This window comes from Gopherus evgoodei, chromosome 7, assembly GCF_007399415.2.
Source record: "Gopherus evgoodei ecotype Sinaloan lineage chromosome 7, rGopEvg1_v1.p, whole genome shotgun sequence".
NCBI lineage: Eukaryota > Metazoa > Chordata > Testudines > Testudinidae > Gopherus > Gopherus evgoodei.
The window spans coordinates 77,452,650-77,468,485 of NC_044328.1; the positions used below are offsets into that span (position 1 = coordinate 77,452,650).

Below are 15,836 nucleotides of genomic sequence, written 5' to 3' on the forward strand. Positions count from 1 at the left end.
GCCCCTGGAAATTTCCACTACATGCATCTGAGGAAGTGGGTATTCACCCACGAAAGCTCATGCTCCAAAACGTCTGTTAGTCTATAAGGTGCCACAGGATTCTTTGCTGCTTTTACAGATCCAGACTAACACGGCTACCCCTCTCATACTTGCGCTGCTAAAATGGCTCTCAGCTATGTCACCCCTTCTGAACCTATGAACACATCAATATATGAGTGCCAGCTTGGCCAACACCAGGGATTTAACCGATAAGCTCCAGCACTAAAAGCGGGAGTCTTTGTAGCTTGTACTCAACCTAAAACTGGTCAAACTCTCCTCCTGTGTGGACCAGCACAAGGGGACCAGTGTGCACACAGTGAACAGTGGGTTGCACAAGCAAACTAACAAATGACTGAAACATGAAAAACGTGGTGTGAATCAGCAGAAAAGATAATTGGCAAGTCATGTGAATCTGTTTCTTCTCACTGTGTGGATCACACAACCATCCCTTTCCCCACATAGATCAATAGCAGCTTGAATCCTTACACTTTAGATCTTTAGCTTTGACCCACTAATGTTTTTTGTTTTTTTTTTTCTGATTAGATGCTAGGGTTCTTTGCTACAGTGACCTTACATAAGTTCTCCGCTAATTTGAGAAGGGGGAAAAAAACAGTGTTCTGCAGCTCTTCCCTTTCTTCTACATGGCAGGGGGGTGTCATTGCTTTACTAAATTACACGGAAATTTAAACAGCACTAAATTATGAGATTTGAACTCCTGCTCTCCTCTTTCTTGGCTTAGGAAACTTTTCCTTAGGCTACAGGGATAGATGATGAAGGAGGTAAGAGTTGGTCTGTCTCAAATTAGAGTTCAGAAGGTTTAACTTGGTGCCTGTTTTCCATCAGGGAGAACAGTTATACAAATACTCCCACCGTATAACTGATATCTAGACACCCTCACAGAAGCAGCAACAATATGGCCACAGGCCAGGCCCAGACGTGTTTTAGGTTTGTTGCAAGAGGGGTACAATGAAAAACGAGAATCCCCACACAAAAAAAATTGGTTGTTTTTTAATTCTTATTATTCTCATTATCAATATATTTTTCATCAAACCACCATGAGTGCTGTTAGAATTGCTCAAAGTTTGCATTCTGCTTTGGGTTTTGCTCTTTCAATGAGATTTTTACACTTTAAAGGTTTAAAGCGCTTGTTAAAACTGAACTCTGTAACCCAGTGTTAACATACCACCTCTCTCATGTCCATATACGAATACAACCAGTATGGCACAAGTTCTGTATCTGCAGGTCTCCCACACTCCTTTGTGGCACAGGGCACACAGCTCTCACATACCATTACCAGGGGAGCCTGGCTCAGATGTTCTAGAGGCAGGGGGGAACATCAAAGGAAACTGCCTGGGTGTAAGATGTACATTCTGTGGGTAGCAAAGGACACATTCGACAACACTTAGGCATGCTGCTGCTGCAGAGTGTGCACCCAACACTCCTCCTCCTGCTGACACATCACCTCTCGCTACAATCTCCTCACCTGCGCAATGAAGTAAGTGAACTTCAACTGTTGCAGCAGCTAAACGTCTGGGAGCTGATGGTCTAGTCTGAAGGGTCTTTCACAAGAGATTCCTCAACACACAGAGGTTCATTTTTGGGCACTAGAGAGCAGGGAGAAGATGCTGGAATTCAATGGTTGGGCTCTGCCACTATCAGAATTTGCTGCAGCCTCCAGAGTGGAATCCATTGCTGCCAAAGGTATTCAAATGCCTGGATGTGCCAGGTGACTTTCTAATGAAGTTCTATCAAAGTGAGACTTTTGTCTGAGCCTGTTAAATGCAGGGCCTCAGGGCAGCTGCATAACAAATACCCTGCAAAGAGGAACACAAATACCAGGATACCAAGAGCTTAGAAAACTGCCTTTATTCTATTAGTTGTTGGAAAAAAGAAATAATACAGAAAAGAAGAGTTTAGTTGGCTGCAGATCAGCAAGAAGTTCACAGATGGGAGTTTGGCCACCAGGTGGTAACCAAGCAATACATAAAGAACTTGCATTTTTATAGCCTTGAGCTGAGTCCAGCATGTTAACTTAAAGCTTCTGAAATGTTCAGTTGCCTTGAGTGTGAACAGGCTGCCTTTCCCTGGCTCCTAAGGCAGGTGCCGGAAGATCACAGAAAAAACCTCTTCCTGGGTGCAGAGATTAGAATTTATACCATACAAATGGGTCAGACACTTACAAATAAACAGGGAGGTGGGGGAGGAATCAGTTGCTTTCCACTCAATTTTATTTTCAAATAAACTTTAAAAAAAAACAAAAACAAAAAAACCCCAGAAAACCCTTATGCAGGGATGACAAGTAACAGTAGTAGGAAATCCAATTATACAAAAAATACTACATTGCGGTTGGGGCATATAGATTTATTTTTGGTACCATACATTTAAGTGGCACTAATTAAATGGTAACTAAAAGGTAACTAACATGAAACTACAGAACTGTCACTTTTCATAGCTTGATGGGATCTGTTATTTCAGGGTGGTCACAGTTTCCAACTATCGTTTTACACCCTATGCAGCCATGAAAAATCAAATCTCCCTAAAATGTGAAAGCACTGGTGTTATTTTGGACTCCACATACAGCCATGTAGCTCTTGTACCCAATTTGAATGGTACACTAGTTATAAAGTAGTTACAGCTCAATTCTCAGCGTTACCAGCTTTTTCCTCTTTCTAGAAAGAAGCAAGAAGTTAGAGAATTGTCTTCAATTAGCGCCTGGCACATACTGCACGTGCAGACGTTTGTTAAAGGAATGTTGACGTTACTTGTGTGCACAGACTAATTCGATGCAGACTGTTATAAAAATCATAGCTGGCTTCTAAATATTGGTAGCAAGATGATTTGATTTTTAAATCTCTTAAGTAAATTATTATAGATAAATGAAAAAGGCCAGTAATCATACACTAAGATTAATAAACAGCACTTCAAAATTAATCAAGTGCAGGGTGCTGCCTGGGCCATCTTCCCTTGGCCATGCTTTACAAGAGAAGGCAGCCAGATTTTTTTTTGCCACGCCGGGCTTGCAAAGCAGCTCTAGTGGCCATTTCAAAAACCTCCCTCACACCGTCTTTGGTCTTTGCAGAGCACTCCATGTACCCGAATGCACCAATGCGGTTTGCCATGTCTCTGCCTTCTTCAGGTTTGACTGGCTCCTGTGCAATACAATAGTAAAAACAAATTAGTAGGGTCCAACAATGCACCTGAACAGGTCATTCCTTTCGTCCTCTTCCAGGTTTGCCAGAAGTGCAAACTACATACTCTGTTTACATCCCAGCTGGAATCTAAAATGCACATTTATTTTCTGGATTAAGACCCAGTTTAATTAAGAATAATGTTAAGTACATTTTCTTTCCCATAGGTTGTAACATAACACTTCACATTACTGGAGAATTTTTAAAATCTCATCTACCTCATCACTTCATTTATTTATATTTTGGACAATGAAAACGATAGCCCAGTTTGGATCAGTCAGTGTCAATTATTTATAGTCCATTTATTCAGAGTCCAATTCTCATGTCATAGTATAAAAGTTTCAACATTTGTGTTGCAAATGCTTCAGGGGAATATATGTTTAAACGAACTGTTGCCATTGGCAATTTAAAAGTCATGGAACCAGTGACTTAATGATACTTGGGAAGTAAATGCAATTTTACAAGTCATTACCGTAGCAGTACCAAACCCCCCAGCAATATTAACAGCTACAAAAATTGACGTGTCACTTTTCGTTTAAAAGAAACATTATGCCAGGACAGTCAAGTTTGCCTATTTGGGAAGGGTATTCTCATGATGAAGGATTAATACTTTCTACTAGATCTGGTATGCTGCTGTTGGGGATTGTTTCAAAATGAACCACATTTTGTCTTTACTCATGAACAAACCAAAGCAAGGCTGTTCAAGTTATTATTTAAAACCACTGTCCAATGCAATGGTTTCTTTGTGGGACAGTGTACTATGAGTACCAGATAAATGGTATCCTACATAGTAATCTAAGCATCTATTTTGTTGTGTATGTGCTTGGTGTGTTGATTTTACCTTATTACTGACCTCCCAACTCTTCTAGAACCACTCCTTCAATTTGGGGCATTCATCTACCGATAGTCTAACTGACGAGAGAGAAATTCTTAATTTCTCTGAGAGTGACCTTTACTGCTAGGAAGCCCCAAGAAGGTTAGGAAAGCATCATTTGGTGCCTCTGACAAGATCCTTCGTAAGAGACTACTAAAGAAAATCTCTAACTGCAACTGAGCATCATTTGGCTCTTTAACGTCTGTATTTAACAACTTAGTTCTGATTTAAACTATGCAACCATAACACTTAAGTAACAGATTGTGTTTATTTTTTATCTAAAAGAGACTTTCAATTTTCTGTCCTGCATAACTGTCATTTTCAGCCAGTTCTCTATGATCTGTATTGCTCTGAACATTTTCCAATTTCAATATAAGCCCCACTTAGCTATTTCCCACAGATCACCACATTGCAGGGCTGAGTCAAAACACACACAGGGTGACCTGCTCTACATCAGTTTAGCAAGAAACAGGAGCACACAGACGAGGGGTGGAGGAGACGGATGCGATAAAGGAATCTAACACTTCTTATTCTACCTAGCAGAGCCAAACTGCACTAGAGAAAGATGAGGAGACAAGTAGCTTTGTTCCAGGATGTGGTGCTGAGGGGATGGTGTCCAGGGAAAGCTGTCAATTAGTGTGCACATTTAGTTAATGTGCTCATTAGCCATATTACAAAAACTGTCACGTTCTATTGTAAGAAGGGCAGAAAGAAACTTGCCTGCTTCATTTTGGCCAGCTCCCGTCGTGTGTGCTCATCATTTCTTAAGTCCTTCTTGTTTCCTACCAGGATGATAGGCACATTGGGGCAGAAATGTTTCACCTCTGGGGTCCACTTCTCTGGGATGTTTTCTGGAGGAAGGGGGAGAAAAAAAAAAAGCAGAAGTGTCTCGTAATCCACATACAAGGCTAAGAAAAAGTGTTTGGGGCAGTTTTCTTTTTAAGATCATTGCTGTTTTATCCCATGAAATTTCACGCAGCTTCTGGTGAGATATAAACCACTAAACATCACATTTTCTCTCTCGTTGCAACTATCACCAAATACACAAACATTCTAAAGCCAGGGCCTGTCTGTCACCCTCCCAAATTCCTGTTCGAAGTGGTCTCTGATTTCCAATTTTCTGGTCTCTACCATGTCCATTTCTCCAAGCCCCATTCATATCCAGAAAGTCAGGCCCCATGCTCTGCATGTACACGAGACCTTAAATAATCATCTCTCTGAGACCAAGCCTACCCACAAGTTTTAGACTTTTGGTGCACATGAAGGTAAGACTGGGGATCCATCTGTCTCAGCGCTGAGACTGTCCAAATGAAACAGACGATATTTCATGATTGCTATATGACTTAGCAGGTGTTCAGCCACCCGGAGCGAATGGTCTGAAACGTTTGAACTGTTGGCTGCACGAGCTTTACAAGAACAAGAACAAGACTCCAACACCATAGCAGAGGAAATTCCTACACCAGACCTCAAGTGTAGCTCAAACAAACCTGTCCCACCATGGTCTCCAGAGCACAACCCCTACATGCTAAAGGAGAATTTCATTTCCTTTGCCACAACTATCAAGGAAATGCTATTCTCCATAAATAACCCCAATAGCAGGTAGAGCAATTCTTTTATAAACTTGTTCAACTGCACCATGAGTGAAGGCTAGGAAACCTGTGCATTAAAGCATGGGAAGTAGAGATGGCATCACATCTACCTCAACAAAATTCAAACACAGCTTAACAGCTACGCATTTGGGGGACACCCCTGGCACAAAGAAAGGCCAAATAGTGGGCTACAGTGTTATGAGCAAAGCTCTTACCCTACACAAACCCGGTATATTCAATGAGACGTACAGATGAAAGTAGTATCTTTCAAGATTGTCACATCAAGCTTGCTGTTTTAGCTCAGTGCAACTAATGGGAAGCTCCACAGGGAGAAGGAAGAGTGCCTCAATGTTTCCTCTAATTTTTTTCCATCCATGTGCAGAATGAATTTTGCTTTGTGCACCAATATCAAGGCAATGCGCAGATGTGTGCCACCAGTGGAATATAATATATATATATTTTTAAAAGTTACCATTGGGATAATTACTCCAGCCAGGACAGGTTAGACATTGTAGAACTCACTACTTGAAAAAATTAAATTTAAGAGTAAGAGAGAAATAAAAATTATGACATGCACAGACCAGTCAAAAAACTCAAACAGCAGCACTTTGAAAGAATAAAATTACAGAGAATATGTGTGCATTGCAGGAAGTACCAAGAAGTAACAATAATAATACCAGTATGTGTTGGGCGAGAGAGAGTGAGAGACAGACACACACACACACAGAGACACGCACATGCTGCCCCTTTTAGTAGATCAGCACTTACCAGTCTGAATGCTGCTTTTTCAGACACAGCAGCACCACCACCTGCTCCGTCCCACTTCTGAGCCCTGTCGTGTTCCCCCCACCCCCGGGGCTCTGCAGAGATGGGGTACTGGGGGGGGATATCCTGACATCAGCAGCCCCCCACTCTGCACAGCAAGCAGGAGGCTGCCAGGAGTAGCTGGCCAGGGGCTCCAAGGCAAAGGGCAGGAGCAGCGCGGCATGGGGGGGGAAGGGAGGGGCACCTGACATGTGCGGCACTTGATTGACTCTTGTGCGACTGTACAGATATGCAGCTTAGTGAGAACACTTCTGTGGACCACCTCTGGGACCCAGACAGAAGTGGACATTCCTTTATACTGTCTCTCAGGGAACTGATACAACAATACAACTGTTTGGCCTGGTGTGGAAGTCATTGTCAACACACCGATAGCTGGCAGTCCTCATCTACAACAACATGGCCAAGGATTAAACTTTCCACACCAATAAACCCTAGAGAATGGAGTCTATTCTTGTGTGAATCCAAGAGTTCCAGCCTAGTGCTTCTTCTCATTGGCCACCATTACTGCCCAAGTTCTCAAGTACACAACATTCGAAAACACTGTTCATGGACTAGATACAGACTGGCTGCCACTTCCAAGATGGGAGGAACTGAACTGAGGCCCTCAAATGCTGATCCCATTTGAGCTGGGGAGAGAGTTTCATACAGGCAAAGGATGGCACCCTTTCAATCTCTGGCACTAAAACAGAGCTCACCGTTGCTGAAGAGGAACCTCCTGGCCATCTCAGTCCCTGGCACCAAGGGCTCCTTGGTTCTAACAACTTGGGATAACTACCCACTCTGGAACGATCTCAGAAAGTCCCCTTTCTGCTGCAACTAGCTTCTTGTTCTAAGCCTGGAAGTTGGCAGATCAAAAGGACTCCAGGGATAAGATATGGTTTCAATAGATGATGGCCTATTGTTATTTGTATTACAGGAGCACCTAGATGCCTTGAGATTGGGGCCCTATTATCCTGGGCACTGTATAGACCTACAGTAGCAGCCCCCACCCCAAAGAGCTGACAATCTAATTAGAAATGACAGAGGGAAACAGAGGCATAGAGCGGTAAAGGAACTTCCAAGGTCACACAGCAGATCAGTGGCAGAAAGTCTGGAAGAGAACCAGGTCTCCAAAGTCCCAGTCAGTGGCTTAGCCACTGGACTAAATTCCAGTTTGCAGTCTGCCCAGGAAGTGTTAGGATAGGAGTCTGGTCACTGAGGAAACCCCACCTCAGGCCTCACGGTCCATCCTTGAGCAGCTCTTTGGAGCTGACAGTGATGGAACCTCTCAGCCCAGACTCAGTCTATCTCAGCGGTTCTCAAATTTCATTGCACCACAACCCCCTTCTGACAACAAAGATTACTACAGAATCTCAGTGCCTTGTATGACTCTAGAATAGTTAGTATATTTGAAATCAAAATGCATTACAAGGCCGCATCTACAAAAAAATAGCCACTAAATATTTTAATTCACAATCTACTCGCAAGACAATCTTTATATCCAGCAGTAAAAAATAAATATGCACCTAATGAGAGAGGTGAGCTTGTATTGATGAACACAAAGGCTTGAAGCAGAGCTCTGTGTGGGTGAGGTAAAGATGGAAGCCCTGTATTTGTTTTTCAGTAAAGTCAGTGCTGAAAACCGAGCTTCACACAGGTAGGCGGATGAAAAATGGCATGAGTGCTTTCAAAGCTGCAGACGACAGCTCTGGATATTCTTCACACACAGCAATCCAGAAATTGGCAAAGGGTTGTTCAGATAATCTCAGCATCAATGCCTCATCACAGGAAAGATCCATTAATGTTTCTTTCACTACAAAAAGTGACAACAGCACTTGCAGTCACTTCTGCATTAAAGGGATTTCTAATCCGTGCCTGTTTTCTGATCCTTTACAGGGAAGTACTCCTGAAGCTGCAGTTTAAGGCTTTCCAGGTGGCTGATAATGGATTGCAAATCATATTTTGGCAAGGCATTTTCATCCAAAAAGTTATCCAGTAAAAGGCACCCTTCAAAAAACTACCACAGTCCACATGAGCATACCACAAGGAAAATTTCTTGAATCAACTTTCAATTTGGTCAGTGAGAGAAAAGGCGGAAGTACCTTGTACTTGAAGTGAGGTACTGGCATTCAAAAATGTCTGCCAGGTAAGCTAGCAAAGCAAGCCACTTGGTATCTGCAAACTTCTCCACCAGCGGGGAATGTTTGAATGAAAAATTCTCACTTCCTCTCTGAGCTCAAACAAATGATTGAGAACCTTTCCCCAAGAGAGTCACCAAATTTCTGTGTGGTAAAAGTAACTGACGGTGCTCAGCTCTCACCTCAAACAAAACTCCAAACAGAGATACACTTGTTGAGCTACTCTTGATGAAGTTGACTGTGCGAACAGCAGGGCTGGCCAGAGGTGGGGGCAAGTGCGGCAATTTGCCCCAGGCCCCGCAGAGGCCCCCACGAGAGTTTTTGGGGCCCCTGAAGCAGGGTGCTTAACTCACTCCAGGTGCCCTGAAAAAAAACTCTCGCAGGGCCCAGGCCCCCGGAGCTTCTTCCGCTCCGGGACTCGCCGCCGAATTACCACCAAAGCAGGGGCCCCACACCGCCAAAGACCCCAGGCCCCCTGAATCCTCTGGGCGGCCCTGGCGAACAGTTTAATCAAGAACTTGGTTTTAGAATGAGTGGCATTTTTTTTGCAATTAGGACTTGCCTGTGTATAATACAGTGAGTCCAAACTGCTGCAGTGCAACAGCCTTCACCCGAGTGACTCACTCACTGTTTTTTTCCAGTCTTGGCACAAGCACCATCCCTGCAAATTCCTACACAGCACTGTTATTCCAAGCCATAATCAGAGACAATAGCATCCAAAAGTGCAAAGAGCTGTTCCCCTGTAGCATGCCGTGGTAATGGCTGGTAGAACAGAAATTCCTCTTGGAGTTTTTCCCATCACTCTCAAATTTTTTGTATGTCAGTATCTGAACAGCACCAGACATCCATCGTTTTGTCAAGCTGAATGGCAAAAAAGGACTTGGTTTGATTTTGGAAATCACTTGCTCAGTCATGTTGTCTGCAAGGCGTATTCACTTATGGCAATGATTCAATTCTCCTGACACTAAGTTGAGTTGCTGCACCTTGCCCCACCATAATTGAAAACACTTTCTTGGCATATGGCCGAAAAAACGTTTCTCTGATAGTGTGTGGTGTCCCAGTTTTAGCTATCTACTATGACACATGAAAGATGTCTCAAAGGCTCTCTCATTTGCTGTAGTTGCCATTCTCAAGTGCTCTTTTCTAGCCCTGTAGCTCTCCCAGCTTTTGCTGGAGAAAAATTGATCAGTTTTGTCTGAAGACAACTGTGCTGTGTCTGCAAGTGCCATAACATTTTACATGGTTTTAAGCTCTCCTTTGCCAGAACTTCACCACACACAACACACTGTGCCCATGGGTCTTCCTCAAAGCCAGTCCATGTAAATCCAAATTCCAAATATTTCGGATGGTATTTGCAGTTTCTCTCTTTTTTATTTTTTAAATTGCAGTTTGGATCCTTGTTGTGAACTCTTCTTTAGCTAGAAGTGGCAATTGACTACCCTTCATCACCCGTCTTTCCTACACTTTTCTTCAGAAAACGGTTCATTGCTAAATTTATTTCTACATCAACTTTTCAAACTGGCTTCAACCACAACACATGCCGGGTTCTTACTAGGAAACCACACAGATGTCTGAGTAGACAGAAGTAATGCACAGAGCCAGGGTCAGGGAGTGGGAAGCAGGGCAATTGTCTGTGGCCCCATGCCAAAGAGGGCAAGCAGCTAAGTTGCTCGGGCTGGGGTTCCGGCTGTCAGCAGGGGCTGAAATTTGTGGCAAGAAACTCAGGGTAGAGGGTGGGGGAGAAAGTGCCCCACACCCTCTCTGATACCCCTGCAGTTTCAGCCCCAGCCCCGCTGTCAGGTACTCTATATAGGTGTGCAATGATTAATCAGTTGTCTCAGTCAAGTTTCTGCCTATCAAAGGGGAGCTCATTATCAGTATTCTAGAGCAGTGGTTCTCAAACTTGTTTTTTCACAGACTTGAAAATTACTGAGGGTCTTGGCGAACCACTTACTGATCTTTCCAAACGTTCTTTGTACCGTTGGCTAAGTATTGTTTTGGATTAAAGAACTATATAAAAAACAAAAAACCCAAACCAAAAAAAAAAATAAAAAAAATCAGTTCTACAAATAAAAGCACACAACTCATATTTAATATCAGTAGTCTTACCTTTCTAATCCGATGGATGTGTCCTCTCCCCCCTGCTGTGGCAGCCCCTGAGCTGGGGCTGGGAAGGAGAGCAGTCTCTTCCTGGCAACCGCAGCCCTGGAGCTGTGGAAAGTCGCCTCTTTCTCTGGATGTGCAGCCCTGCATATCCCAAATTCCCCCCACCCTCTGCATGGCTCCACTAATTAGGTGGGTGGCCCTTCGTTGTCTTGTGTGTGGCCGTCCAGGCACGCACTTTAAAGAGAACTATCCACGGACCACCTGAATGGAGCTTGCAGACTGCAGGTGGTCCACGGACCACAGTTTGAGAACCTCTATTCTAGAGTTTCCTAGGGAATTCAGAGAGCTGAAGCCAAGATGCCTAATGCATCATGACAGCAGTGGAAATGGACAGAGCTGCCATATCAGCTGCATCTATGGAGGCTTATAGCAATGCCCTAGCCCAGGGGTAGGCAACATATGGCATACGAGCTGATTTTCAGTGGCACTCACACTGCCCAGGTCCTGGCCACTGGTCCGGGTGGCTCTGCATTTTAATTTAATTTTAAATGAAGCGTCTTAAACATTTTAAAAACCTTATTTACTTTACACACAACAATAGTTTAGTTAGATATTATAGACTTAAAGAAAGAGACCTTCTAAAAACGTTAAAATGTATTACTGGCACACAAAACCTTAAATTAGAGTGAATAAATGCAGACTCGGCATACCACTTCTGAAAGGCTGCCGACCCCTGTTAGCTGATAGTTGACCAGGAGCTATGATGGCCTGGAACTATTCACGATGTTCTGTTGGAAGGTGATTCAACAGACAAGGTGACTTTTGATGGTATGACTGTACTTTGCCATAAGGGTTTGATAATTTGTGATCCTGAAGTGTAGAGTCACAGACAAATAAACCATATGGCCCAAAAGGTCAAGGTGTTTTGATCCTTATTGTGTGTGGTCAATTTAGCATGGGGCTGCCTGCCACGTTCCTTTACAGCTGAAACACAACCAAGGATTTAGGTGAAGGGTGCTAGATGCTCCGTCTCAGTTGGAGGCAATTGAGAAGGCACTGAGGGCAGTTTGCTTGCATGACCCAATATATCCTCAGCAGGAGGCACAAGGAGGTGTAGGGCGCATGCACTGGTTGAATGGGCACTGCTAGTAAAACTCTCCAATCAAAGGCAAATGGGGTGCACATGCACCTGAAGTGGAGCACCCACAGGAACACTACTGAAAGAACAAAGATCCATTACACAAAATATTGAAGCCAACATTGCAATGTATATAAAAAAGTGGTTAGTAGAAATCAGAATTTCCACTCAATATTAAACCATAGATAAACGAATTAAAGGCTGCACAGTACAGTCTACTAGGGATACAGGAAACCTGGTTTGGATTCAGTTTTACTTACCTAAACTATCAGGACTATCAATTGAAAAACACATAAGTATAACATCAGTGTCTGGATATGACAGAGGCCTAAGTCGATCATAATCTTCTTGTCCTGCAGTATCCCACAGGGCCAATTCAACCTACAGAAAAGAATGAAGGCAGTTAGCCAAAATGATCAAGGGGAAATCTGATTAAAGTGTGAGTAATCCAAGCAAAGTAGAGAGTGGATTTCAGTGAACATGACTCAACAGGAGGGGAACACAGTGCACTCCACTTTCACAAATGGAAAATGAGGAGTTGTCTATTCCCTGCATCCAAAAATCAATTTAACATAGTGACAAGATTTTCCATTATATCAGTGGTTATCTCTACACCTCTGAAGAGTGGTAGCTACCAGAAAGAAAAGCAAGATGGATGAACTGAAGGGATAAAATAGCCTAAAAATAGTTCTCTGAGGCTGGGAAACTACTCTAAACAATCGAAGAGGTCACATTTTCAGTAAAACAGGACTATACATGCACTTGCTTTTCAGGAACTTGGACAGATTAAAAAAAATTCACCCCACACTCCAACTAAAAGACAAAAATGTCAAAGGGCCACTCATTTCTGTGTAGTTTTACTGAAGTTCCACCACCATAGTGGAAACTTAAACCCGCAATTTGCTGATCTTTCGTGTGCAACACCCATTATTGCTAAGGGCTGAATAAATGAAGTCATCTTTTAACATCTCAGTTTGGGGCAGAGCAAGGAGAACTACAGCACAGAATTTTTTGGAAAAAAAACTAGAAAAACTACAAGCTATATAAGTACCTACAATAATAAATTTGTAAAACTGCAAATACTAAATGGATGGACCCTATGCAAAAAAGAGTTCAGAAACTTTCCAAGCAGGTCTGGTTAAGTGTGACAGGCAGCAACTGGACTCCAAACATCAATATGCTTGAATGCCAAGCAACTGTCAATTGTTTAACTTATAAAGACAACAGCTCAAATGCTACTCTCAATTACAGGGTGCATCTGCATAGATTTCCAGGAAGGTTGCACTAATGTAACAGAGGGCAGAATTGGGCTCAGAATGAGAAGTTACTTACCAGTAACTTGTTCTTTGTGTCTCCTTTGCGCATTCACATTTGTGGGAGCAGGCTCCTGGTGGTGAACACATGGAACCCTCTTCTAAAGCAGTGTCTGCTGGGGAGTGCACGAGTGCCTTTGTGTGGTGTTGAAGGAGCCGCTCTAGTCTACACAACAGTGCATACCCTTTAGCCACCTCAGCTCCTTCTCTCCTTTGACGGCATCTGTGCATTCCCACTTGTGGGACACTAGTAAGTAGTGTTCCCTGTGACGTTCCCCTCTGGTATTATCTGGACGGGTGATCTGCTAGGTCACTCCAATCCTTGACTCTGGGAGGCAGCCTTACCCTGCTCTGCTGTGAAAACCCCCACTTCTGGGCTGTTCACGCACAGCCTCTGGCATGTAAGCTGCTCCTTGGATTGTGCAACCAAATGACACTAGCCAATATCTCCAATCCCAGACACAGGAACCTCCATCTTGCAGTGTCCAGTTTTATGCCCTCTGGATACTGCAAGCTTATATGAGTTCAAAGAAATTGATATGTACCAGGCGTGTTATCCCAAAGGGAGTTTCTGACATGCTTCAAACTAAATGCACTGCTTCAGGCAGAACAAACAAACATTAATTAAATTAACCAATCATAGAATATCAGGGTTGGAAGGGACCTCAGGAGGTCATCTAGTCCAACCTGCTGCTCAAAGCAGGACCAATCCCCAGACAGATCTTTGCTCCAGATCCCTAAATGGCCCCCTCAAGGATTGAATTCACAACTGCGGGTTTAGCAAGCCAATGCTTAAACCACTAAGCTATCCCTCCCTCCAAAACAACTGCAAAGATAAATTTTAAGTGATTATAAATCAAAGCATAGGTCAGATTTGGTCAAATGAAATAAAAGCAAAATGCATTCTGAGCTGATCTTAACACTTTCAATGCCCTTACAAACATAGATGATTCTTACCATAGGCTAGCTGGTTGCTCTTCAGCCAGGCACGCCTCTTTGATCAGCGCTTTAGTCACTTGGTGGGGTGTCAGTAGATGTAGGTGGGAGAGGAAGAGCATGGCAAATGTCTCTCCCTTTTATCATTTCCTTTATTCCCTCTTGGCTTTGCCCGCCCCCCTCAGAGTCAGGTGAGCAGTACCTCATCGCAGTCCCAAACTGGCCAAAGGAGGGTGCGTGCGTGTGACTCACTCAAGAGTTCAACAGATCCTTTTGTTACTGCCTAGGCCAGCGTCCTTAGTTCCTGTGAAGTTGGGCTGGATTTGTCCCATACCTGCCCTGATGAGATGTGAACTGCCTCTCTGCTCTTGGACAGTTTTTGTCTGGGCTTATTTTAAGCCATGAGGATATATTTTCAGCCTCATAACTATATACAATAATGTTACAGGTTATAATTTCATGTAACATTACTGTAACAACAATGCTCAGTGCAGCATGAGCCTTCCGAAGACACCGGACATGACAAACTTTGCACTGGATACCACACAATCATTTTACAGGGATGAACATAGGAGCGCTGGATGTTCCCCCGAGGTACTGAGCATCACGTTCTCTTAGGAAGAAGGCAGGCAAGGAGAGCGCTAATAAACTTGGACTGCAGCATTGTCCTACCCAAGTTCGCATCAGAGTTCAATTTCAAAAGAAAAATGCCTGGTTAAGGTATGCACTGAACTCCATGTTGCTGCTCTCTCTTTTTCCAACAAGAATGTGCCTGAAAGAAGCCACTGCTGTAGGAGTGGCTCCAGTACAATTTTTTAAAATTATAGGTACTGGTACTTTAGTTATGATTTAACAATTCTATGCATCTCTTAATCCACTGGGACAAACTATGTAGAGAGAAATGCCATGGGGAGTCTCTCTCCATGAACTATAAACAGAGTTTGTCTTAATAGATTTTGTTCAGTCTAGGTCAGGGGTCTCAAACACACGGCCCACAAGCCGCATGCGACCTGCCAGGTTATTTTCTGCAGCCCACAAGCTCCTCATGGCCCCCCTGCCCTCCCCCAGCGTTTACATAGAGCGGCTCCAATCTGGCGTACCCCAGGGGCAGGGCAGGCTCCCTGCCAACCTGCCCTGCCCCTGTGCCGCTCAAGGAAGCGGATAGAACCTGGGGGAGGAGAGGCACAGGGGTGTGTGTTGACATTGCTTCAGGCACCGCTCCCAGCAGCTCCCATTGGCTGCAGTTCCCCATTCCCGGCCAATGGGAGATGCTGGGGGCGGTGCCTGAAGCAACAGAAACATACACACCTCTCCTCCCCCACGTTCCAACCGCTTCCCGGAGCGGCGCGGGGGCAGGGCGGGGAGCCTGCCCTGCCCTCGGTGCATGCCGGGCCAGAGCCCGCCCCCTGAACCTCTCCTGCAGTCAAACCCCCTGCCCTGAGCTCCTTGTCGCACCCCACACTCCTCCTGCACCCCAACCCACTGCCCAGAGCCCCCTGCTGCATCCCTCCTGCATCCCGATCCCTTGCCCTAACTCCCTGCTGCACCCTTCACCCCAACCCACTGCCCAGAGCCCCTTGCCACACCCCTCACCCCTCCTGCACCCCGATCCCATCCTGACCCCTTGCCACACCCCTCACTCCTCCTGCACCCCACACTGCAACTCCCTGTCCTAAGCCCCGTCACACCCCACACCGTTCCTGCACCCCTT

At 44.3% G+C, this 15,836-nt stretch overlaps 1 protein-coding gene across 6 annotated transcripts in view; it reads right to left on the reverse strand.

Moving 5' to 3' along the window:
* Window positions 1–1,883: 1,883 nt before the first annotated feature.
* RHOA (ras homolog family member A) overlaps window positions 1,884–15,836 on the reverse strand; it is an 84,555-nt gene continuing 70,602 nt past the window's right edge. For all 6 annotated transcript variants that reach the window (XM_030571285.1, XM_030571286.1, XM_030571289.1 and 3 more), the window contains 3 exons: window positions 12,137–12,257; window positions 4,822–4,952; window positions 1,884–3,188 (listed from right to left, as the gene is read on the reverse strand). In XM_030571285.1, the coding sequence (XP_030427145.1) occupies window positions 3,015–3,188; window positions 4,822–4,952; window positions 12,137–12,257 (426 nt within the window). In that variant the 3' untranslated portion in view covers window positions 1,884–3,014. The remainder of the gene's footprint in view (window positions 3,189–4,821; window positions 4,953–12,136; window positions 12,258–15,836) is intronic.